At 38.5% G+C, this 26,276-nt stretch overlaps 1 protein-coding gene across 3 annotated transcripts in view; it reads right to left on the bottom strand.

Annotated features, from left to right (window-relative positions):
• Positions 1 to 754: 754 nt before the first annotated feature.
• cplx2b (complexin 2b) overlaps positions 755 to 26,276 on the bottom strand; it is a 30,496-nt gene continuing 4,974 nt past the window's right edge. For 2 of the 3 annotated variants that reach the window (XM_082177315.1, XM_082177317.1), the window contains exons 2-4: positions 16,578 to 16,733; positions 11,784 to 11,959; positions 755 to 10,106 (exon numbers count right to left, since the gene is read on the bottom strand). In XM_082177315.1, coding sequence (XP_082033441.1) covers positions 9,909 to 10,106; positions 11,784 to 11,959; positions 16,578 to 16,608 — 405 coding nt within the window. In that variant the 5' untranslated portion in view covers positions 16,609 to 16,733 and the 3' untranslated portion in view covers positions 755 to 9,908. Of the gene's footprint in view, positions 10,107 to 11,783; positions 11,960 to 16,577; positions 16,734 to 17,476; positions 17,742 to 26,276 lie in introns of those variants that run through there. The other variant, XM_082177316.1, reaches the window with a different exon arrangement.

The raw sequence follows: 26,276 nt of genomic DNA, 5'->3' as shown, positions 1-26,276 counted from the left end.
TTTCGTTGCTCTTCCAATTTGTCTTTCAGTCTTTGCTCCAGTAATTTATGGGGCTTGATGTGAAACAAAACATTTTTGACATGCAATTTATTAGCATTCAGTAACCTTTGCTGTTCAACAATTCAGGCTCTCTGAACATTGTTTTTGTTTTTTTAGCTTTTGAATGAATAAAATTAGCAATTCACATGCAGGTGCAATATTTTATGCTTAGACACTTTCCTGCACTATTTCTGCTCAAATATTCAGATTGAACTACATTTCTTAATATCAGGATGCTTCTTGTTTATTTTAAATATGTGCAGAGTTTAACTAGTTGGCAAGCCTGACCAGTGTTGGGTAAGTTATTCCCCCCAAAATAATGAATTACTAGCTACTAATTACATCTTCAACAATGTAATTAGATTACTGTACTAATTAGAGTACATTACATTACTTATTTCTAATTACTTTCTAAATCCAATAGGGACAATCATATGAAGTAACAAACACAAAACCTGTCATCAGATTCTGACAGTCTCATATGAGCATGATATATATATAAACGTGAGTGGGTTTCGGTGAGCAAGTCCCACGTCAGCATTTGCTCATGAAATTCAGTCATAACCTTGCCTAATACATTTCAGGAAATCAGTGGGAGTTTTAAGACAAAGATATGAGACATCCATCCACTAGCACTCCCTTTTTTTTTTTTTTTTGTGCTAGACAGACTATAGTCTTGTTAGCTCTTTATTTAAATCCACAAAAACCTTTAAAACATTTTTATAAAGCATTTTTATTTGCCATTTCCAAAAATTTATTTAGGTTTATTAATGTAGCAGATTTACATTTATTTGGTTTGACAGATGTTTATTACAAAACATGCAATAAGAAACTCATTCTATATATTCTCCACACTCGTACCGTGGAACAAAACCTCAGATGATTGAATGCTTCTCAACAAACTTTTTTTTTGACACATATGACAGGCATTTATGTGATGACAGGCGGTCGAAACAAGATTTAAGTCTGTTACACAGTAAAGCAAACTTACTATGCATGAAAATAATGAAAATAAATGGTATTGCTTGATGCTGACAGCTTACACAACCACTTGTTTCAAACTTTTTTGAAGTTTGAAACATGAAAGCCTGTTCAGATTGGAAGTATTGTTTTATTAGCTATAAATATCATCCAGTATTGTGCCTCAGGATGAACAGAAATATAGGGCTTTTTTGATGTCCGTGGCACACTGTGTTTTTCTCCATTGCAGTTTTAAGAAATGTATCATAATCAAACATATTTTTCTGACCAGATGAAGCTGAAATTTTGCAGTGCGGTTTAATCTGAGGTTAATTTTGATAGAATAGTTGTTTATTCTGATGCAGTAAACAGTTGACTAAACTAAAGTTCCCTTTCAGTCACTCACGTTCGACGTAGTCGACGTGTCGACTGATTGGGATCACGCTTAGGGAGCCTGTCATCTTCGAGTATTGTTAAAATAAGCCAATGCACATTGGCGTGCGTGAATTGCATCACACACTCCGCCGCGCAGCGCGGGTATAAATACGGAAGTGGATGCACGCACCAGTTTTCTTTCGCTTCGGAGCCGATCGGTGTCGATGTCTCTGAAGAGTGTTGTTGTTTTACAACGAGCGAGTGTGTCTGTGTTCTTCTGGAAGACTCTCCCAGTGCTGGTGTTTCTACAGCGAGCTTCTGAAGCTCTCAACTGCTGTTTTAACAGCATTTCATTTATAAGAGTGTTTGTTGACGGCCGGTTGAGGTTGGAAGTAGTGAGTGCTTTACTGTACAGTGTTGCCGCGGTTATTCCCGTGTGCTCCGGCACTGGTGATGGGTCCCATTTCCTGAAAGAGCAACACAGGTGTGTTTGCGTCTTTTTCAAGATGCCATTCCATCCGTGCGTTTCTGGGTGCGGTAGGGCTCTGTCCCCCTCTGACGGTCACAATAACTGTATCACGTATTTGGGCTTAAAGCACGCTGAAGCAGCTTTTGTGGATGAGTCATGTTCTCACTGCGGGAACATGACCATTGCGGTGCTGAGATCGAGACTCGCCTTTGTCCGCGAAGGAGGGAGAGCTGGGCTCTGGAGACGAAGACTCGGCTCTGCTGCCTCCCTCTGGGAGACCAGCGCTGCCCAAGCCAGACCCAGAGATGGCAGCTATGCTGAAAAGGGCTGCCGAGGCGGTAGGGCTCGTCTGGAATCCTCCACCGTGCCCCGAACCGTCTCGGTTGGATGATTGGTTTCTCGGGGCGGGCCGGGCTGGTTCTCAGCCCGCTGCCCCAGTACCTTTCTTCCCTGAAGTGCATGAGGAGCTTACTAGGTCGTGGACGGCACCTTTCTCTGCCAGAAACCGCTTTAGTAGTTCTTCCCCCCTCACTACCCTTGACGGAGGAGCCGTGAAGGGATACGAGGCTATCCCTCCAGTGGAGCGGTCTGTCGCGATGCAACTGTGTCCGCCGACTGCTATCTCATGGAAGAGGGATCCTCGTCTCCCCTCTAAAGTCTGTTCTCGTCTGTCCTTACGGGCAAGGCTTACAAAGCCTGTGGGCAAGCCGCCTCCTCTCTGCATGCCATGGCGCTGCTTCAGGTCCACCAGGCCCAAGCACTCACGAACATGCACGAGGGTAGCCCAGACTGTGAGCTCATGGGTGAGCTCCGCACTGCAACCGAACTCGCCCTCCAGGGCACGAAGGTTGCAGCTCGTGTGATCGGTCTGGCGATGGCCACCTTAGTGGTCTAGGAGCGTCATCTCTGGCTCAACCTGGCAGACATGAGGGATGCGGACAAGGTTAGATTCCTGGACTCCCCCATATCACAGGTTGGGCTATTCGGCGACGCAGTGGAGAACTTCGCCCAACAGTTCTCTACTGCCCAGAAGCAGACGGAGGCCATCCGGCACATCCTGCTCCCGCGGCCTGCTCCACCCGTCCGCCTGGGGCAGATCCTCCACCTGCTCAACGCCGAGGGCATCCGTCTGCCGCCACCTCTGCTCCCGCTTGGCCACTGCAGCAGCCTCCACCCAGGCCTCCTGGCCTCCGCCCATGTTCAACGCTATTCGTTACACTTCGGTGTTCAACGCTATTCGTTACACTTCGGTGTTCAGCGAATGTGCGTCTGTCATGTGCGCGGCCATCGCACTCTTACTGGCGAAGGATGTGATTGAGCCGGTCCCTCCAGCCGATATGAAGACCAGCTTCTACAGCCCGTACTTCATTGTATGATCCCATATGTGTAATCTTCCACGGTACGGCTCCCTGCGGCGAGCCCGTGTCTTCCCTTGGCAGAGCCTGCTCTGCCGTCACTGACCGGTTGGGTCTCCCCCCTGTTTTAGGCAGGAGCCACCTCAGTGACATTCCATATGAAGTACTGCCCGGTAAATCGCCCTGTCCATATGTGTTATTCCCCACATGTTACCTCCCTATAGGCAGGATGTGGCTTCCGCAGCTTATTCCTTCCAACGAAAGGTTAACGCTTTCCCAGTGGTCTTGTGGAACAGCAGTGACTTCCCTGGCCTAAGCCCTGTCCTATCTCCGCCTCAATAATGCGGGGGGTTCAGGAGGCTTTTGTCTAGACACTGGAAGGTGGCAGCACTAGTGTCGTTTTAATAGGGATCCCAATCAGTCGACACGTCAACTAGCGACTGAAAGAGAACGTCTCGGTTACGTATGTAACCCTCGTTCCCTGATTGTTTTAGAAATCAAAGCCTCAAACACACAGCAAGAGGATATAAATCTGTTTTACTATATCATATATATACCAGTAATTTACAGATGTTTAAGAAGCTGAAGTTAACTGTTACAAATTCATTCAAGTTGCTGACAACAGAAACTAGCTCAGTTGAATAGTGCTTTCATTATTTCACCCCAAACAGCCACAAAATTATGGCACAATGTGAAAACATGCATGTCAAAATCTATATAAATGGTATATGTCATGTTTATGTACTGATTAGGCCTAAGTGTTTCTAAAATTCAGTACCTTATATGTACAAAATGATTAATATTTTTTTACGACCATGGCCTGCAGATTGACAGTTCTCCAGCTAACAGTGTTGAAGATTTTGCAGTATGTTAAGGTCACAGTAAATAAATGTATTTAATTGAATATTTGCAGTGATCAATCCAAATTCTTTTTTTATTTATGCACATAAATGGAATGGACAGTGCTTAAAGGGATACTTCAGGATTTAGCATTAAGCTTTGTATTAGTAGAAAACCTGTAGTATTTTCGAATTACCATGCTTTCCACCTTCATATCCCCCTGAGACAAGAGATTTATGTATTTTTTGTCTGGAAAAAATCCTCCGATGACGCAAAAATCGTCATTTTGCGTCATCGGAGGATTTTCTGGCCAGAGGCTAAACAGCCAGTAGAAGGCGTTGTTCCGCATTTTTTCAGCCCGCCCATAGAGGGTGGGATCTCACTCACAGAATGTACACACAGTCAGCCGTCTTTCTTTGGAAGCTAAGCTAACAGGCTCTTGTTCTGTGGAGAAAGCTGAATAGTAGAAGAAAGCTGAGTAAGTAGGGGTTACCATCCTCTTTTTCCCGGACATGTCCGGCGGGCGAGATCGTTCAAAATGTCCGGGATTCAGCTTTTGCGTTCTGCGGTCGCCATTCACTGTTTACATGCACACCTTTTGTTTCAATCTAACTGAATTCATTCCGATTGGTGAGTCTGAATGTAGTGTTTACATGAACGCTAAACAAGTAATCGGTTGATGTGCGTTTTAACATTGCTAAGAAAATTCCCGCTCCTCCGTGAGAGATGCAAGACCCGGCGCGTCTCAGTAATGACGCCACCGGCCTCGCGCCGTTCTCCCGCGGCCGTCAGCCTCGTCCTGCTCGCCACAGTAAACATAATGAATGGCGACTGTAGAACGCAAAAGCCGAATCCCAGACATTTTGGGCGATCTCTAAATCCCTGGCAAACTCATCACGTAGGCTAGCCTAATAGCCTTGTTGTTCAACTGCGCTCTCTTACCGGTAGGCGTGGCCTCCTAGGGCAGCGAAGCAAGTGCATACTGGGAGTTGTTGTCTTTCATCCACATAAGCCAAAAATACATTTTCTGGCTTTTCTCAGTCTAGAAAGCTCCAAATTAAAAAATTTCTTCACATTTCTTCTACTTAAATTACCTATTTTAAATACACATTCATCTTCCCAGAGCTGAAGTATCCCTTTAAGTAAAAAGCGACAACATTAAAGAGTATCATGCATTTGCAGGCAAAGAATGAAAACAAATATCTCGTATCACTCCATTCTTGAAGTAAATTAAAGCGTGCAAATGTTTAGTCCAACCCAAATGAAAGGCATGTCGTGGAAATGTGGCAGTTTGGCAGTAATTAAGCCACTCATCAAGAGACCACAACTAGATCATTATAGATCATAACATGCTTTTAGATCGCCTACAAAATTATACTCAGGGACAGGCATTATGGTAGTTTAGATGTGCCTATCAGACAGTTACCATTTTGTCTATTTAAACATGGAAAAATCTAAGATAATGTTAGTAAATTATGGAGTGCCGGAAGGATCTGTGTTAGGCCCTCTGCTATTTTCAATGCTGCCACTTGGTAATATTAAAAGAAAACATTAATTTAGTTTCCACTGTTATGCCGATGATACTCTAAATTATCCAAGTCTCAAAAGTGTGTTAAAGATATAAAAAATTGTACGACCAGTCATTTTCTTCTATTAAATTCGGACAAGACTGAGGTATTACATATTGGACCAAAAACTTATCTTTTAGAATACAATTTGCATTTAGAAGGATGTACTGTTACTTCATTCTCTACAGTTGAAGACCTGGGTGTTATATATGACAGCAACTTGTTTTTCAAAAAATACAATACTTCATATGTTACAAAAAAAGCCTTCTTCCACCTCAGAAACATCGCTAAGCTACGGAACATGTGTTTCTGATGCAGTTCACTGAAATCTCAATGATAGATTTCTGGATTTAACAGTTCTGCATTTATCAATCATAAGCGCAATTTACTGCGCTTTTATATAGTCTATTATATATTCATTAACAATGTTGCTGAGCATCCCAGGAATAAATCATTAAAACATTTAATAAATTAAAAAACAGCCTATATAAGATTTTCTTTATGGAACAACAATAGGAGCACTGACAATATCTCAATATTTAAGAGAAGGAAAAGAGATCAGGTATAATATAATGTGCTTCAGATCTCATCATTAAAATAATTTCAAATCTATATTATTATTATTATTTTTCTACTGCTGGACATCTACAGTCTGATAGCGTCTTAAAGATTACAGAATCACCAACACAGTCAGCCCTTTTGCCCAGTTTATTATGTAATGTTCATGTAATAAAAATTACATAAATTAAAATTCCAAATATGACTGTGATACATACGGAAAGATGGAAGTATTAATAAAGTGGGAATTGAAACCTAAAGTGTTTTGATTCAGTGGGGAATCAACCAACTATACTGTGACCTCAAAAAGTATTTGAACACGTGAGCCACAATCAATGTACAAATTGCTTTGCGTTGGATAATAAAATGGCTAAACTTTATTTCCGTGTCCTTGTTACAATGTAATTACATCTAAGTACTGAGTAATATTAAGTAACTACATGTACTCACTATAGGATTAGGGTTTGCACTTTATTTTACAGTATGAAAGTAGTGGGCAATACAAGGTAACTGGGTTAAGGTTAGGTTTAAGGGTAAGTTCAGGGTTATTACCTAGTTAGTAACCAGTTATTACAATTACTATAATAAGTACATAGTATGTCCACGTGGAACACGACTGTAAAATAAAGTGCTACCAGGTTTGGTTTAGGGTTACTTGCATGTAATTATGCATAATTTATAGTTATTACTATAGTAACTACATGTAACGTGTAACAAGCACACTGTACAATAAAGTGTTACCCAAAATATCAAATGTCTATCAAACAATATAAGTGGAACAAGTTCATAGAGGTAATGTGATGAACTGAAGTCTAGAATCAGTTGTTTGCAGATGACACTTGATATTTTGTATCCAATGACATTCATACATGTTTAAGTACAACTCAAAGTGTCCAAATACGTTTTGGGGTGAACCACTGCATGAATGTTTATGCCGAGAGGTATATTGGAAGTACAACTATAATATTACATCTTTAGTCAAAATGATAAATGACTAGAAATGACCCTAGTTTAGCAGTAGAAAGAGTTTTGAAATGATCTCTCAGTTCTGTCAGTACCAAACAACCTGATTGATAGGCCTGATGATAATTCACCATATCCCATCAGACAGATGGGAACTAATCCCAGGATAAAGGGTGCAGCTTCTGATGCAGGGACAGAGATACATTAACAGGTACAACCTGACGTTCTGATTTGGTATTTAATGCAAAGTTTATCTGCATGCATACAGGAACATTAGGACTCCCATAACCCGATTCCACCAACTTCATGACAGTGAACACAGCCTACTTTAGACTGCACAGTGTAAGACACATCAACAGGTATAACAGGAAGTAACATTTTACAGCACAAACAGGTATAGACGCACATAAATGCACGGTTACATTGAGAACTGACATAGAAACACGGAAATGTCATATACCTTAGTATATACACTTTCTGACATGTACTATGAAGAGTTAAATAGATATCAACATATTTTTACAGGTAACAGATGCATGACTACAAGATGATATTTTTTTCATTAATTATTGCAGTCTAACAATATGGCTTTGACTAGTGAAAAACCTTTCAGCACTACAAAAAAAATAAAAAGTCAGTCTCATTCTTTCCTTATAATAATAATAATAAAAAAAAGGTACCTCTTTACTGCTAAAATTAAAGTCTACTTGAGAGTAGCATGTGTTATTCTAAAGTATGTCATTCTGTTCTTACTAAGATTTTATTTCTTTACAATCTTAAAAGCATTTTGATCACAGAACAACAAAGCCTAATTGGTACGGATACATTCCTGTAGTTATATCATTTGCTAACAGAGTTTAAAAAGGGACACATTTTCAATCTGACTAATTGGAAAACAACTTTGAGTAATCTACAAAATGAAAACTTATCTATAGGTTTATATTTCCCATCATGCAATAGAATAGCCATTTGAGCATTACTTTACAAAATAGGTTTGCCTCTAAAACCCAGTTTTCATTAACAGTTATGTAAACATTTAACCCCCCCCCCCAAAAAAAGAAAGTGTCCAACATGTTTATCAAATGGCAGTGTTTACTCAAAGCTTAAAAACATGAAGACATTGATAATTGAAATAAAAAGCCTTAGTTCATCATATTTACAACCCCACATCCGATTTTGCCAGCAGAAAGATTTTGGGCAGAATATGAGCTAGCATTTTTATAAATCATGTTGATATAGTTTCACAGCAGGATCAGAATATAACGGTTTCTCAAAATGACCACGTCATATTTCGTTGTAATAGATCATTGAACTGTTTCTTGTACTGTGCCATTCACATCTTTACTAAGGTGTATAACTCTCTCTTTGGTATTTTTTATTTTACTGTTGTGATTGAAGCTCATGTATTCTCAGTATTAATTTAGTATATTTTCATCAATAAATTATTATTTTCAACAACGCCATGTTCTGCAACAGTACTAAATGTATTATCCTACAGTACATGTAGGCTTGTTTTTTAACGTTAACAATTACCTACTTTTTTACTGAAATCACATTAAAAGTCATGTCAGATCTTTACGTAACTTTCAGTTAAGGCAGGTATTTTCATATTGCAGAACATCCTACATATATATTTTTTTAATAAAATTTGAATGCCAATTGATTATGTTTGAATTGTTTGTATGAGACCATTTAATTCCTGATTGTCGTATGTGATTTGGCAGTGATGAATGTGCTGTAAAACAGTGACTGACCTCGGAATACATACCGAAACATTTGTAGAATCTTGTATTTCATGCTCTGTATGTTTTTCAGAACTTGAATCGTCCTGGATAACTCTTCATTGTAAAGATTTGGTCCAGTTTGTAAAAAAGTTAAACTGTGGTTTTGTCACAGTTCTAGTGCTTTTCCTGATCTTTTGCTGGCAAGGCTAATGTGAATATCAGTTGTGGTCAAATCAAGTTCTATCTTACACTACACTCTTAAAAATAAAGGTTTATTCTTAGTGTGAAGAACATTTTATAATCTAAAGAACCTTTTTTCCAGTATAAAGAACCTTTTGTGCATTGTAAAGGTTCCATGGATGTTAAAGGGTCTTCACGTTACCATCGATGCCAATTAAGAACCTTTATTTTTTAACAAAAATAAAATTAATATCAATACATCACAGACAAATGAGAACTGCCAGGCTGCATTCAGGTGGTCTAACATGGCACAACTAAGACAGTTTATCAGCGTCTCCCGTTTTCACAAATACGTATCGATGGCAAACGCAATTCATCTTATAGTAAGATTTTGACCTCATGCACACTACTAAAAGCATTACGGCTGCATTCTGCACTTCACTGACGGTGTTTTTTTCTGTGAAAGAAGGAACAGTTATACCAAGCTACTGTTTTAAAATGCTCTGACCCCACTGTGTTTGAAATAGATAGATAGATAGATATCCAAGTAACCATCATATTCCCAGTGCCCGAGCTCAGTACCAAGATCCTGGAATGTGCCGTTACTGTGGGGCTGATCGTTGAGTACCTAAGGAAGATAACTTTCTAAGTATCAGAAACCCTGGTGATCAGTAAACAAATAGATATATATCTATAGAAAGTGTAAACAGTTTGAACCTGAATGGCAGTGAAAAGACCAAACGTTGTTGGGTTATGATTTGTGTTTCTATCCGTAGAAAGGAACAAATAAAATTCCGTCAAGGCAGTGAAAAGCCTTTCACCTGTTTGGCAAAAATCCCCCCTCTCCCATTTTCTTCAAGAAACAGCTTTGAGTCTGTTACTTTTTAAACATGTCCTGCAGAGGTCCCGGCAGGAATTTGAGAACGGTGTCTAGAATGCTCTCCTCATCCTCGTCATCATCTGCCCCGCAGCCGGCTGGGATGGCCTTTTTGGGGCGAGTCAAGGAGCCCTCGCACGCTTGTTCCATAGCCGCTTTCTCCTCTGCTTCCTTCTCTTCTTTCTTCTTTAGTCCATACTATATAAACACATATACAATATAATCAAGATAATTAGACTATAGGAGAAGAGGGCTTGTTAGAATGTTGAAATTATGCCATTTCTCATTGTACTGTAGGTCTACTGTAAAGCCAATATCTCATGCACAAATATGCACAAATATGAACATGTTTTATGGCAATTGTATGCTATAGCCTATGATATAATATACTATATGCAATATTCTTCTATACTATACTATACTATACATACTATACTATACTATACTACACTACACTATACTACACTACTATACTACACTATACTATACTATACTACACTATACTATACTATACTATACTATACTATACTATACTATACTATACTACACTATACTATACTATACTATACATTACTCCAGTCTTCAGAATAACATGATCCTTTAAGAATCATTCTAATATGCTGATTTTCTACTCAAGAAACATTTAATGCATAATGTTTCTGTGGAAACAAGATAGTATAAAAAGTGAATAAAAGTATTAATTTCTTAAATAATAAATTGTACTGACCCCAAACTTGTGTACTATAGTATACTACACTGTAAAAATGAATACGCTATATCTAATCAATAAAATTGTGGCAACAGATTACAAGCAATATTATTAATTAAATTTAACAAATTAGAATTGAGTAATAATTAATCAAATTAATTCCTTAAAAGTTAACCATTTAAAATGAGTAAAATTTACTATTTTTTTTATTGCCAACATTGAAGACACCTGATGTTAACAAGCAGAATCACTGAAGGAGAAAACCGTAAATTTTACTCATTTTAAATGGTTAACTTTTAAGGAATTAATTTGATTAATTATTACTCAATTCTAATTTGTTCAATTGAATTAATAATATTGCTTGTAATCTGTTGCCACAATTTTATTGATTAGATATAGCAAATTTTTACAGTGTACACAATACTATATACACAAGAATACGATTTTTAACGACATCTTCTTAATTGCCATATTTTGGATTAATTTAGGCTAATTAGACATTGCTGTGTTTCAAGATCAAAACCCCATACAAATGTCATTTTGTATTTTAAATTCATGAAATATTTATATACATACTGTGAAATAGTGTATTCTAAAAGTCAAACATCAAAACATTTATCTTGCAGGATTTAATTGTCGTATTTATATGCATGTAGCAGACGCTTGTATCTGAATCGACCCACAAAGGAGGATCAGGCAGTTCGTCAAACAGCCAACAATATTTATTATATTGGCCTTGAAATCACCCAGTTCTGATACATTTCTAAAGTCTCTAAGGCTCGAATTGGATCAGGCCATGTCCAGATGTGCTCATGCTGCTTCATGGCTAAATTCACGATCCTGTAATGACCTCATACTCTCGTCTCTATTTTCCTTCCTTAAGAAAGAGCTGTTAAATTAGCTGTAATTAGCTGACATTAAGACCTCCTGCAAATGTGACATTTCATTAAAGGGTAATAGAGATTCTTATTTGATGCATTATCCCCACACACACATTAATCATGAAGTCCCGTCATCATCGTATAACGGCTTCATCTTGCTTTCATTTTAAATTGATTAGCAATTAGCAAATTATCCCATGCTTACCAATTCTTCTAATTTTCCCAGTCTCAGTCTAAACAGTTGTCACGAGAAGCTAAAGTGGATGGGAAATGTGAAACGAGTACCTTATCTCGAATGGCCTGTCTGACTTTTTCTCTCTCTGCCTCCATACGAGCATGTTTGGCTTTTCGTTCATCCTCTTGTTGTCTCAGCGCCTCCTGTCTTTCTTCCTCCTTCTTCTGGGCATCAGGGTCCTTCTCCTCCTCTCCACCTAACATCTTCCCCATGTCTTTGGTGGCCCCTGTGCCAAAAAATAAATTAAAAAAACGGTAAAGAAATATTATTACTAGTATAGAAGTCACCTATAAGTGGTTTTCAATGGCTGAAACTGATATATAGAGCCTTCCCAGAAGAGAGTAAGCTGTTATTTATTTACACTATTATTCAAAAGTTTGGGGTCAGTTATAGATATTTAAAAAATAATAATGCTTTTATTCAGCAAGGATACATTAGATATATCCAAAATGACACTAAGGACATTTACAATGTTACAAATTATTTCTATTTCAAATAAATCTATTCTTTAGAGAATCCTGAAAAACATGTATCATGGTTTCCACAAAAAAATTAAGCAGCACAACTGTTTTCAACATTGATAATAATAAGAAATGTTTCTTGAGCAAATCAGCATATTAGAATGATTTCTGAAGGATCACGTGACACTGAAGACTGGAGTAATGATGCTAATAATTCATCTTTGCCATCACAGGAATAAATAACATTTCAAATTCATCAAATAGAAAACAGTTTTAAAAATATTTCACAATATTACTGTTTTTACTGTATTTTTGATCAGTTAAATGCAGCCTTGGAGAGCATAAGACACTTCAAAAACACAAATTCCACTGCAAAATCTCCTAATATGATGAAATACTGGAGCCAAAATGATGAAGGCAAACAGACACACCAGAATGATGCATGTGCCACTCCTCTCGCTGCCATCTGTTTCAATGGTGCAACTCTACCTATCACGCTGTGTATTTGACATCATGTTTCGGTTTCAGCAAACAACAGCCACAGGTTATTATGGCTAATGCAGCAATAAATGCTTTTAAGCAATGGCCATGTTTGCATTTACCTAGATGTCCACTTCAACTATATTTTTTAATATACAAAGCACAGCTGTGTTTGAAAATTAGTAGAGACGGTCTCAGAAACATGCTGAAAGATTTGGTTGCAAATGCTGTCCTATTGCTTTAAGTCATTAATCATTTGCATAATGGCTTTGCGTAATGTGTCTCTACAAGCAACTGTACACTCATTTATTATTAAAGGCAGTCATTTATTATGCATGAGTGTGTATTTGAAATCCAGCGTCAAGGTCTACGCATTACCTTCACATGTGTTTAATTGCTTCCGTATGACACTCAGGGCACTGAAAGGGAAGGGAGTGAGAGTGTACTCTTTAAGTGGCCTTTAACTGTCTGCGTGTGTATGTTTAGGACATCTTGAGCTGACATAACAGTCCTCGCATTGTGTCATGCTGCAGGTTGCCCATGGTCCACAATGACCGTATGAATTCACTCACTTTCTATACCCAACACTAACCCACCACCAACCCCAAACTTCCTGACCGATAAACCTTCCTGACCAATGAGGTTCGTTCTTCTCGTGTTACGAAGCACGTTTGAGCTTCTTCAAGAACCAATGAGGTTCATTCTCGAGTTACGCAGCACGTTTGAGCTTCTTCAAGAACCAATGAGGTTCACTCGAGTTACGCAGCACGTTTGAGCTTCTTCAAGAACCAATGAGGTTCACTCGAGTTACGCAGCACGTTTGAGCTTCTTCAAGAACCAATGAGGTTCATTCTCGAGTTACGCAGCACGTTTGAGCTTCTTCAAGAACCAATGAGGTTTGTTCTTGTGTTACGCAGCACGTTTGAGCTTCTTCAAGAACAAATTACTTTTTTTCTCGCGCGTCAAGCAGGTTCGGTTGAGCTTCTGTTTATGTTCGCAGATTAATGTTTATATGTGAATAAAAGCCTAAATTAAATCTGTTTATCATATAAAGCGATCGAGTTTCTTCAGAAAATTTGTACTAAACCTCTCAATTCATATGGATTAGTTTTACGATCTCTTTATGAACTTTTTGAAGCGTCCAAGTGCTAGAAGCGTTGCTTTTTAGTCGAGTATAATCTGTGATCTCTGAGTTTGTTTGGCAAATGGCAACCCAGGGTTTTCTAAATACTATATAGATTACATACAGCACCTTTAACTTAGCGCCACATTTTTAGAATTCAGTGTAACTCACGAGAAGCTGCAAAAGACATGAGAAATGAGCACAACATGGACAAACATGTCTGTCTAGTGCATGTTTACATAGAAAAACAACAGAAAAATAGCGCAGTGGAATGGAAAAACGCCTTCTGTATGAATGGCCTCTTAGGGTGTAATTTCTGTGCTACCAAATAAAATGTTAAAATTATGATTTTTTTTTAAACAAGGTTAAAGAACACCTCCTTTCTGCCATTGGTCGATCAAACCAATAGCCCTGCCTTAAACTCACACAATTGGTTGAGCCAATGTTGCTGTTGTCGGGCTAGTCGGGATACTCAAACAAACAGAGTAAAGTTTTGATCATGTTAAACAGCCACAGTGCTACTCTTTATGGGGAAATAAATCCACAGATGTCTTAATTATAATTGTCTCTGCATATTAAACTGAGATATGACAAAGTATTTTAAAAAATGACATGCTACACAGCATTAAGATTGAAACATTCTTCAGATTTGCATGTCACATGAATTGTTCTACAAACACAAAGCAATTGCCGCTCCTGAGAGCTTAAAGCAAGATGTAGGCCACTGAATGTAGTTCTGTTGTCAAGTTTAAAGACACACAGAGGGTGGTTAACATAACAAAAGAACTGCTTCCCTCTATCAGATTCTTCATGGCTTTACATCAAAGCGTTTGGCAGGAACAGCAGTGATGGTTATGGATGGAAGAGCAAATCTGGGCTCTGGATAACAATGGCGCAGCGGCCGGAACTGTATTCCAGTATCTCTGGAAAAAGGCTAATTCTTAATGATATGTGAATTATCTGAGCTTAGGAAATTAGCATATTAATTATGTTCTTTTATAACGGTAAAGTAGTAGTAGTAAAATAGGTCACTTGTATTTTAGAAGCACCGCTAGCCTTTAATAAAGCCTCAAAAACAATATATATTGCATAAAACATAAGGAGAAGAGATTCTGATAATGATTATTCAGAGGTTGGTGAGTCTATCTGAGATATTTTTTGTGTGATTATGCCCTCTTATAATATCACATGAACGCTACAGCCCTATCCATTAATAAGCATAGCTGTCCTGAAGCACATTTTTATTACATTTTATGCCTTTTTCTGTTTTCCATCTTTCTTTAATAAAAGTCTTTCACACCAACAGACAACAAACATAAACTGTTTTTTACAGTCTGCTGAACGCAGAGGGCAGCGTAAAGTGACTTCTCTGTGGGATCTTGAAGAAATTCTATATGCTTCTGAATAATTTGCAAGGGTTGAGAAAAACTAGCTAGGGAAAGTCTGTTTAATAATGGATGATTTTCATGAGTAAATCATGCTTCATTACCTCGGAGCTATGGAGCAGAATTTAAACTATGTCGTTTTATAAGGTCTACGCTGCTATCACAGTAAAAATCACTACATTTGGTAAAGATTTTAGACTTCAGGATCAAATTCAGGGCACATTTACATATCAAAGCTTTCTTGATATATTAAAAGTGCTACACAAAACATTTCTTTCATATTCCATTTTACATTTCACAATTCATAGTCACAATCTGACGTCTTGGCCTCATCCATGTGGAACACCAAAGGAACTGTGTAAAATATGACGTGCCGTGAAAAGACAATCTGTGTTTCTTAAAGACACCTCACGCAGAAGGTCATTGTGTGGTCACACAATCGGCTACATCTGGCCCACTCAAGGGAATTGAAATGGGAGAAATACATTTCGTTTTATTGCCCATAGTCACTCAGCTGATAAAAACAAAATCATGAAATTGATTTAAGGTCTCTTTGACCTTTAGACAAAGTTATGTTCATGGTATGGTGTGAATCTATAACCTATACACACAACAAATAAATGTCAAAAAAAAAAAAAAAAAAACTATAACCAGATCAATAAACAGTTTGTTTTATTACAGTTAAAACTGTATGAATTACAAAAAAGATATTGCTGACTTATTGTCTTGCATCCAATTACTAGCAACTATATATTTTTTTTTTGTTAACTTCTAAATGAATCTATTATTTTAATACTAAATAATCTAATCTAATACTTATCAATAAATATTGTTGGTTTTTATGGAATAAATCAATAGCACATTTTAATTTTAATTGCACATTAATACATTTTACAGTGAATACAAATGTATCTCTTAAAAACCATTATCAGTTACTGGTTACATGCTAACATGCATGTACAATTTTTCAATATATAAATATTTAATAAAAATAATAATATATTTATATAAAATATAAATATAAAAACTGATCATAGTTATCAGAACCAAAAATATTATGTATAATAACAGGCATATCCTGTGCTTACAGCAGGTGATTTGAAATGCAATAATTATGAAAATTAACTGGTATTATTAATAAATACTTTTTAGTATTATTAATAAAAATGTAAAAAATTATTATAATGTTTGTTGTTGTTTATTTAATTGATTATTTAAAATTTTACGGTGAAGAAAAATGTCTAATCGTCATCATTTCTGCCATGCGTCAAATGAAAGTTAAATAATGAACCAAAATAATGCAACATATAGAAACAATACAATCTGATTCTTGGTCTTGACCAATCTAACATTTGGATCGAGACTAATATGCTAGTTTGATAACATGACACTTACCGCCCAATGCTTGCTTCATCACAAAATCCATGATGCACTCAGATATCTGGTCCTCTTACAGCTAAAGAAAATGTTGCATTTAGTCTTGCCGTGATCCTGATTCTGCCGCTCCACCACAGTGTGTCAGTCTTCTGTGTCCTGATGAATCCTTCACACCTATTGGGGAAAAAAATGGGAAGAAAACCTGATCAGCATGCAACGTCAATAAGAAACACTCAGATTACAGTATAATATTGATCACTATATTGTCAATACAACCTCATCCACCACATCTGTTAGTATTTGAGCTGAAATTTTTACAAAGCTACCATAAAAAGTCGCAATATCTGCAAATAAATGCACATTTATGTTACTCTGAGCTTCTAGACAAATCCCACACAGCAGGTGCTCAAAATAAATTCACAGTCAGTTCTGAAAACCCACGGAAGTCAAAGTAATTATTGCTTACAGGAACACGCTGAACATTTCCAGCTACACCGTGACATTAAGGCTATCAGAGTTATTGCAGATTTCATCTCAAGGAGTTGTTTGAAACTTTATAAAAGGTTGCTTTTCTTCAGCAGACAAGAGATGGTTTGTCATTTGCCACATTTGAGACATTGACACCAGACCATAACATATGCACACACAAAAAAATCGTCAGCTTTTCAAAGCAAATATGATCTGCACTAAGCCTTTGAATACTAAAAAAAATCTGAAAATGTTTCCAGCACAGGAACAACGAAAACAAAAGCAGAACCCTATGATGGAAGCCAAACCACTCTAAAGAGACAAGACACAATACTAAAGCAGTTCTAACAGCAGTTCTTATATATAAAAACATTAAACAAACTAGCATTATGTGTTTAACTGTTTGTAACCAGTTATGTATTTGCTTAAATAAATCTGCTTCCACTTACCAGTTTACTGACTTTTGCTATTTGTTCTTCTTGAAGTAACTGAACGATGAATAATAAAAAAAAAACGACTTGCTCACTGGGTCCTGATAAACCGCCTCTCTCTCTCTCTCTCTCTCTCTCTCTCTCTCTTTCTATCTCTCTGTCTGTCGCTCCAATAGCCTCATTCATACTCCCCCACACTCCGCCTCCTCATCTTTCCATCTCCCTTCAGTAAAAGGAAGTTCATTTTGTTCAATTTAAAGGACGGATTACCCCAATTACTGCATGTGTCTGTTTGCTTAATTTTTTTAAACAATTCTTTACTTTTATAACATGTTTTTCCTGTATTATCCCAGTAGAAATATATATATATATATATATATATATATATATATATATATATATATATATTATATTCCACACTTCCGTTTAAACAAACACAAAATTAATTAAAAGCAATAGTTACATGCATACATAATATAAATATAAAAAGGGGATGAATGTAGAGAGCAAAACAGCATGACATGCTAAAATTCTCTGAGACGTTCTCTAAATTCATCCCATCTAAAACATCCCCATGCAAACTATTTATTGTTATTGCTTTTTACGAAGCTAGACCCTTGAGATTAAAATCATGACAAGAAGACAAAAAAAATGGTACATGGTCATATAATGGTACATGCACTTTTACAAGTTGATTGTACTGAAATGTGTGTTGGCAGTGCCTGTACACAACCATCATAAAATGATACAAATCCATCCAGTGTTTTTAAAAAAATCTTCTTATATGTTTTCCCCTCTCTCAAATCAAGCCATTCGATTTTGTGACGTCACAAACTCTACGCCCCTCCCACGATTGTTGATTGACAGCAGCGTTTCAACACAGACCCGCCCTCGCTCGTGAGCGAGCTATCTGTCATCATAGTCCGTGTGTCATTGACTACGTTTACATGCTGTCAAATATCGGGTTATGGTCGGGTTAAGGTCACTATTTGGGTTTCTGAAACATTCAGAATAACCCGTTTGCATGCGTGAGTAGAGAGAGTTACTCCTGTATACATGGAATGTGTAATCAATTGGCAATATCCCGATGTAAACGGCGACGCACGGTTAGCGTCTGGACGTACGGACAACCTTAAGACGCAATATGCGTCATTTCCGATTCTTCTTCCTGTATCCAAAGACAACAACAACAGCAGCAGCACGCGGATAATGAATAGTTCGGGGCAGACAGCGATCGCCTTTGTTTGCGCTTTCCTCCTCGCTTCAAAAGTGTGGTGCTGTGCTGCGTCTCGCCATGTTTACCTATACTTCTTGTTTACTTCCGGTATACTGCACGCGGGTTTCTGTATGTGCCGTCTCTACTCAAAAGACCAAGATTCCTTGCGAATAGAACATGCGCAGAACACAAATCAATGTTCCTTTTGATGGGGATATGCCGATACGCGTTTACATGACCAAATATTCGGGTTAGAAAAGGGGTACCCCAGGGATAATATCCGGGTTTTTAAAAACCGGGATATGAGCATATCCGGGTTTTTGACGGTGTTTGCATGACCGTGCGCGACCGGGTTATTGCTAATATCCCGGTTTTGAACGGGTTATTGGCTGCATGTAAACGTAGTCATTCTGTTGATACGCTGTGGAGCAGTCTATGAGCAGAACAGTCTAAGCGATTGTGGTGTTCTGTTCTTGGGTGTAATAAGGAACACAGCAGTCATTTTGATGTTCCTAAATCCGAAACGCTGAAGACGCAGTTGCTGAGTTTTGTTTTCGAAGGGAATATTCCCAACGATCAACGTCAATGCTTTCATGTTTGCGCGAATCATTTCACCAGACTGCTTTATAAACGAGAACATTGAAAGGTATTAGCTCCTGTCTGAGTATGTGTTGTTTATGTGACTAATGACTGTCAGTCTCACAGACTGGTTATTTTTTAAACAGATCAGTAAAATTGTACTGCTTCAGCCCTGACAGTTGTACCTAACAACACTGCATAGATAACGTTACGCATCACGGACAAGCCTACATTTACCGGAAAAAAGTTTTTCATGACCATTAGCTGTAACATCAATCTTTCAATGAACAAACGTATAACGTTACATCAGTAAACACACATAGCGTTCGTATCTCACTACTCTACCCTGCCAGTACACACAAACATAGATCAAAGTGACATTACGTTAACCAACCATTCAGAAACGTCCTGTTTTCCAACGGTTGCACAGTGTCCTCAGAGCTGCCATTCTTCAAAATATAACGTTACCCTCAACTGTTGTCAATGTGTAACGTTGTTGTGGCAAAACGCCCCACAGAACAGAGGGGCGGGGTCAGCAAAGCTCATTATCATTTAAAGACACATGCACTTAAACGGCGTGCTGAAAACAGAGCTGTTTTTGACCAGGTAAAATTCGTGTTTTCTTACAATACTAATGAGAATTTTAAATTAAAGTATATTACAAACTTTTAATTTAGACCCTAAAGAATCATATTAGCTTGTACAAAAATGGCATTATATGACCCCTTTAAAGAAAAATGAGTGTCTACTGTATATAGACAAAGTACAAATAGCCCACCTTTTTGGCAGAGGCTATTTACACTAACCCCTCCCACCAATTTCAGGTTGGACCAGATACAATTACAAAAGAAATCTGTCTAATAACAGGAGCAGAGGTGTGGAGACTGAGAGTAAAGCAGGTTGCGGTAACTTTTGAAGTAATTTTGACCAAAGTTTTCTTAACTCATTCTTCTCCGCATATCGTGTCAGAAAGGCGATAATTTAAATGAAAATGAAGAAAATATTCAAAAAGTGGAAATAAAGTGGTATTTAATAGTAGGGAAAAAGTGTTTATCGGGTAGGGGCGTAGGTAGGGAAGGTTTTATTGTCCCAATATGGTGGTATCCATTTAATGAATTCAACAATTTACACTCAATATGTTGTTATTATTGCATACTCTTTTATACTACAATACACTGAGGTGCAAATCTGTCACTATTTGAACAAAGTTTAAATAGCATCTAACCACTATTTACTTTTAGTACAAATAGCATCTATCTACTAAATTTTACACTTAGTGCAAAGAAAACACTGCTAATTTTAAATAGTGTAAATTAGGGTGATCATACGTCCTGTTTAACCAGGACATGTCTGGCCAGGATTTCGAGATCGCCCAAAATGCCCGGGATTCGGCTTTTGCTTTCTACAGTCACCACTCATTATGTTTACATTATTACATTATTTGACACTGACACGTAAGTGCCAGCTTTGCAGGTCATGCATTCTGCTTCACACGGATCCCGATCGAGACGAAAACACAGGAATTTTCTTAGCAATGCTAAAACGCACATCAACCGATCACTTGTTTAGCGTTCATGTAAACACTACATTCAGATTCACCAATCGGAATTAATTCAGTCCTACTGAATCAAAAGGTGTGCATGTAAAGAAAATGAATGGCGACGAGAAAGCAAAAGCCGTATCCCGGATATTTTGGGCGATCTCGAAATCCCGGCCGGACATGTCCTGGAATATGGTCACCCTAGTGTAAATAGCCTCTGCCCAAGAAAAATATTAAAGCTAAAAAAAAAATTACACAAATTAGTAACCCTGACCCATCCTTACATGCAATGGCTGATCTTCTATGCCAGAGTCAAAATGGGGCTGTGATAACACCCACCATGTCTGATTAGCATAACACAGTGTCCTTGTTTGACCTTGAGGTCAGGTTTGCGTGCTATTTACCAGTTCATTTCAACCTGACTCCTGTGAAACCACTTCTACCACATCAACACAGCAGTTTAATCACCGTATTAATGTAGCAAACTAAGTCTTGACAGTGTTTTGTACATAAATGTTTCCATTGAACTGTCTTTAAAGTGTTTTCATACGTGTAATGAATTGAGAGACCGAGAAAAGATGTGGTGCAATAACCATGTGCATTGAATGATTTGCATTATCATACATTGCTTTGCATCTAATTATAAATCTTTTTCTGTCATCCCCTATAAAACCATATTCTATCCAGCTCAAGCATAAGTCCTGGTGAATGCAAATTATCTAGCATCCGAATGTGAAGATTTGTAAGACAGCAAAAGTATATATGTCATCTGAAATCTCACAATACACTAATGGTGGGAAGATGTCAAGGAGAAACGACATTCTGATTGATTCTGAAGTGCATCTCATCCATCTTTGAGCTTCTAAAATGATAAAATGGGATTAGAACGAAAGCCTCAAGGTTACAGTTTGCTAACTGAAAGCATAAACTGAAACTCAAAAGTGTTTTTTATTATGAAACTCCTTTAGATCTTCTTAAAGCACGCATGATTGCACAGGATAGCTGTATAGTTTAATACTAAAAATAAAGAAGAAGAGGAGATCATATACTTTCTGAAGCTATTAGTGGATCCTTACGTAAGCTCTACTTCAGTGGCAAACTACGAGATCACCGCAGGGCGTTTGATTTCCTAAACAGAGACTCACCGATGTATGGCACAAAATAACATTGAGATAATATGATAATTAATTTGAGATGCTTATTGCACTAAATGCTGTGGTGGATTTTTGAAATCAAAGGTCTCAGGAAAACAACATAGCTGCTTAAAGCATGGATGGAGCTGGCAAAGACTTTGCCCAATCAGGCATGAAATTATTACTCTTCCTATTAAAGACTTTACACAATTATGCAACACAATAATGCATGAATAGAAACATGGTCTTTGCACATGTACAGGAAACCTCTCTGAGGAAGTCATTGCCTCAGCTTTGCTAAGAATAATAGATGTTTTTTTATGGGTTTTGGGGCCTATTAAATTTCTTTGCCACAAAAACCAGCAATAATATGCCTATAAAAAAAAGCAATTATAAGAGACTCCGACATGCCTGGTTGAGAAAACACTTCAGCCAGATCACAGCAGATCTGTACGTGAGAGATTTTTCCCCATATTTTTGGTCTGAACACACATTCACAAATCAATTGATTTGCTTGGGCAAATGAACAACTTGTTAAATAAAGTAAATAACTGTGAATGTATCTGGTACATTGTAACCGGTAGATTTCCCACAAGTCACTTTCTCTGTGGCAGTGGAGTAATGTCTTCAGTGAAGATTAGTTCTCCATGATTCTATCCCCATCCTCTCTTATTTTCTTACAGATCCTTTCAAGGACAGGCATTTAGGAGTGATACACATGGTCCCTGATTGCATCCATTAAGCCTATTGGAAGCTACCTTCAGCCACAGCTTAATGACTCAGGTAAAAGACGCCTGGGGCCAGTTCAAATCAATAGATGTGGACAAGGAAAGATTCATGACTTTCCCGACAACCCTAGAGCTTTCAGCTTGAAGGGAGGAGTGAGTGCAGATACACAACTTTAAAACACATTAAAACTCTAAAACCTTGCTGGCAGACAGTTTCTTGTCCACAGATGCCTTGAAAGCATAAGGGAGAGATAATAGCATCAAAACCTTGAGGAAATATCAGCATGGTCATCATCTTTTCTTGTTTCTTGATGAACTCTGCCATATGAATACACCACACAGATTTGTTCATTCCAGACAGACTGTCAGTCTGTGCATTAAAGTCCCTATGAAATGGAAGTCTTTTCTTCCATATGACATATAACTGAGTGAAACGCTTCTTAAACAATTAAAAAAATGGAGGGCAGGACTCAATTTTGTGCACAGTCCGTGAAACACAGACTTAAACACGGACAACATAAACGAAAGGTCCGCTTCTATAGTGCACACTTTAGAGCTCACAGTCTTTGAAAAGCGTACATACTCAACTATGCGTGACACAGAGCAGAACGCTGGAAAAGTAAGTAATCAACTGGTTGTAAAAGCAGACTTGAGACACTGGGTAACAATGAGACACTAAAGTCTCTTTATTTGAACTGGTGAATTATTATAGCTCCCTGGAACTTCCAAATATGGAGAGAAGGAACCTGGAGAGAGGCAATCCTCCGATTTCTGCAGTGTGTCTACCCTCAGCTGATGCCAGCGTTAATGGCCACTGCAGAACCAGAGCACTCGCCCACTGCAGGAGAGGAGCCCAAGCCCACCGCAGAGCTGGAGACCATACTGATGCCCGCCACGGACCCTGAGCCAATGTCAATGCCTATAATGGAGCCCGAGCGCGAGGCCACGTCTGTCCCAGAGCTGAAGGTAGCTGCCTAGTTTGACCAAGTGTGTGTGTCGACTTCTACCTACGAGCCGGTGTGAAATAGAGAAGACCTTGAAGAGGATGACAGCCTCCCTCCCCTGATTCCACCCAGTCTTAAGCCTGCTGCTGGCCTTGCCAAGCTCAAGACTGCTATGTCGTTGATAATGCACCCACCCTGCCTCCCGCCTCCTCTGCCCAGGCTAGTTGTTCCCTCAGCCCCGTCTTTATTGGCACCCTTCAGTCCCTCGGCTCCTCTACTGACTGTAACTTGCTCGGATCTGCCGGGCACTTCTAGTTTGCCAGCTCAAGCCAAGATGTGTCGACTACTTTGTTCCACCTCAGACCTCCAGGCCCGTAGCTCCAACTCGGCCCATTGAGCAGTCAACTCTGCCTTGGCTCCAAACTCCCTCAGCTCCACCAGGGACCGTTGTCTCCTTGGCTCCACCATGCTTCCTCATCCCACCGGCTTAACCTTGGCCAGATATCGCCCTGCCTGCACCACAGACTTTCGAGCTTTCTTCCATGCTTCGGCTCCACTTAGAACCTCCGACGGCCATGTTCCACTTCGGCAGCTCGTCACTGCGACTCCGCACTGCTCCCTAGAACCTCCATTGTCTCCCGGTCTCTTCAGTCTCTCGGCTCCACTAGGGTGTCCAGACCTCTCGGTTACACTGCTGGTCGTTGGACCGCTAACACCTTTTCCACCCTGCAATCACCTCCTCCCTGGTTCCTTCCACTGTCAGACACTCCATTGATGTGTTCACCATCAGCTCCTCTAGGGGTACTTCCGCCGTCTGCTCCACCCTGGTTCTTCTTGCCCAGTTCTGGTTCCTCGCCAGCCCCTCGCCAGCCTCCAGAGCCCCCACCCTCCCTGTCCCTCTGTCGATCTGTTACGGTGCGAGGCTGTGCCTTTCCGGAGGGGCTGCGTTCTGTCACCACTATGTTCAGTTTAGCTTTAGTTTCATTTTCATGGACTCTAGAATCGTCATCACCTTTCGCACTGCTACCGACGACCCTGTACCCAAGTTCCCAAGTTGGGCATGCCATAAACTTAAAACATGGAGGAGGGAAGAACATCTGCTGCTGTGACTGGTATTCTTAATTAGTTTTTTCCACAACAGCTACATGCCTTGTCTTGTCGTTAAAGTAGTGCATATTTACATACATGAATAATCATTTGAGGCATATTGAATGTTTTATACACAGCGAAAATTCTAGAATTGTCAGCAAGCTGACTATCTAGCTGACTATTGTTTATATGGTTGTCAGTAAATGGGATGCTAAATATAATTTTGGCTTTAATAAGATTTTCCCAATATATAGGCAAGAATAAACCTGGTGTCCCTCATGATTCCATGATTCAGAACTGGGAAATAGAAAATTTCCGATAGCCCGTGAAGGCAGCATAAGACCTTTTGATTGAGCCTTTTTAGAGACCAGTATTATTATGCATACCGTAAAATGACAAAAAACAAAACAAGGGAGGCTGCTTGTATTCTAACCATCCAATCAGTTTAGCACCATAAAGTAGCATAGTACTGTGTGATTATTGCCAATTTTGCAATTACACTGTATGATTAAATGTTCCCAGTTGTTTAGGAGAGAAGTTCTACTAGGTTGCATTGCGGAGAAAATAATGGGTGAGTAGATCTGTCCCATTTATATTGTGTCCTCTAAAATGAGGATGTTTTCCCGGGTTTTAATAAAAACCCAAAGCTGCAAGAACGCCATGTACCTGAGGGTAATAAACATGCCTGACATTTACAAAGAAATGTTTTGAGGTTTACACCATTACAAATGACCAATAATTACCGTTTCAAACTATAAAACGAATTTCAAGATGAAAACAAAAATGTTTATCTTGAGTAAAGCAATAAAATGCAAATGATAAAGAAAATATATTAATTATTTGTTTAATTCTCATGCTGAAATTAAGTTATTAACATAATAGTTCCTGACATTTGCAGCCAGAGACAAGCCTGAAATGAACAATATTTTTCGGTTGAGTTGTATGTCCATGATGCCTATGGCGAGTCGTTCACTTAGACCAGTTACATTTATTCTGTGACATTTCTGCTGAGTTTGCCAATCCCATTTTGTGCTTCAATTATTACTTGATTAAAAAAATGCCAAATTATCATGTAGAAGTATGAAATCATACACACAATCTGGAGCCTGGAAGTCTGCCAGCGCAAAATCTTTAAACCATATGCCATAATTTTGTTTAATTGTCATAACATAAAAAATAAAAGCACTGATTACACAACTGTAACAACAAACCAAATGGTTTCAACCTACTAGTCTGGACAGTAAATAAGGAACTGATACACTTTCCGCAAAAGAGGAGATGTGGGAGGGATACAGGAAGGCAGGGCATGAAGGGTAATTAGGTTAAACTCTGAGCAGCTCTGCCTGGTTTACAAAGTGATTCCGACAGAAAAGCACCATTCACAATTAGATTAAATATAGGGCATGGGGCCTGGCTACAATACCATACAGATCCATCCCAACACACAGAAGCAGGAAAGCAATCTGTTCATTCTCAGCATGTATATATATTAATACATCATGCCTGGAATCATTTTTCCGGGAATCTGCATTTATTAGCACAACAAAACACAGACCTAGTGCAGAGTGTGGACCATGTGTACTGTTCTG

The sequence above is a fragment of the Leuciscus leuciscus genome (assembly GCF_965113295.1).
Source record: "Leuciscus leuciscus genome assembly, chromosome: 8".
Classification (NCBI taxonomy): domain Eukaryota; kingdom Metazoa; phylum Chordata; class Actinopteri; order Cypriniformes; family Leuciscidae; genus Leuciscus; species Leuciscus leuciscus.
This window is presented reverse-complemented; position numbering and strand designations above follow the sequence as displayed.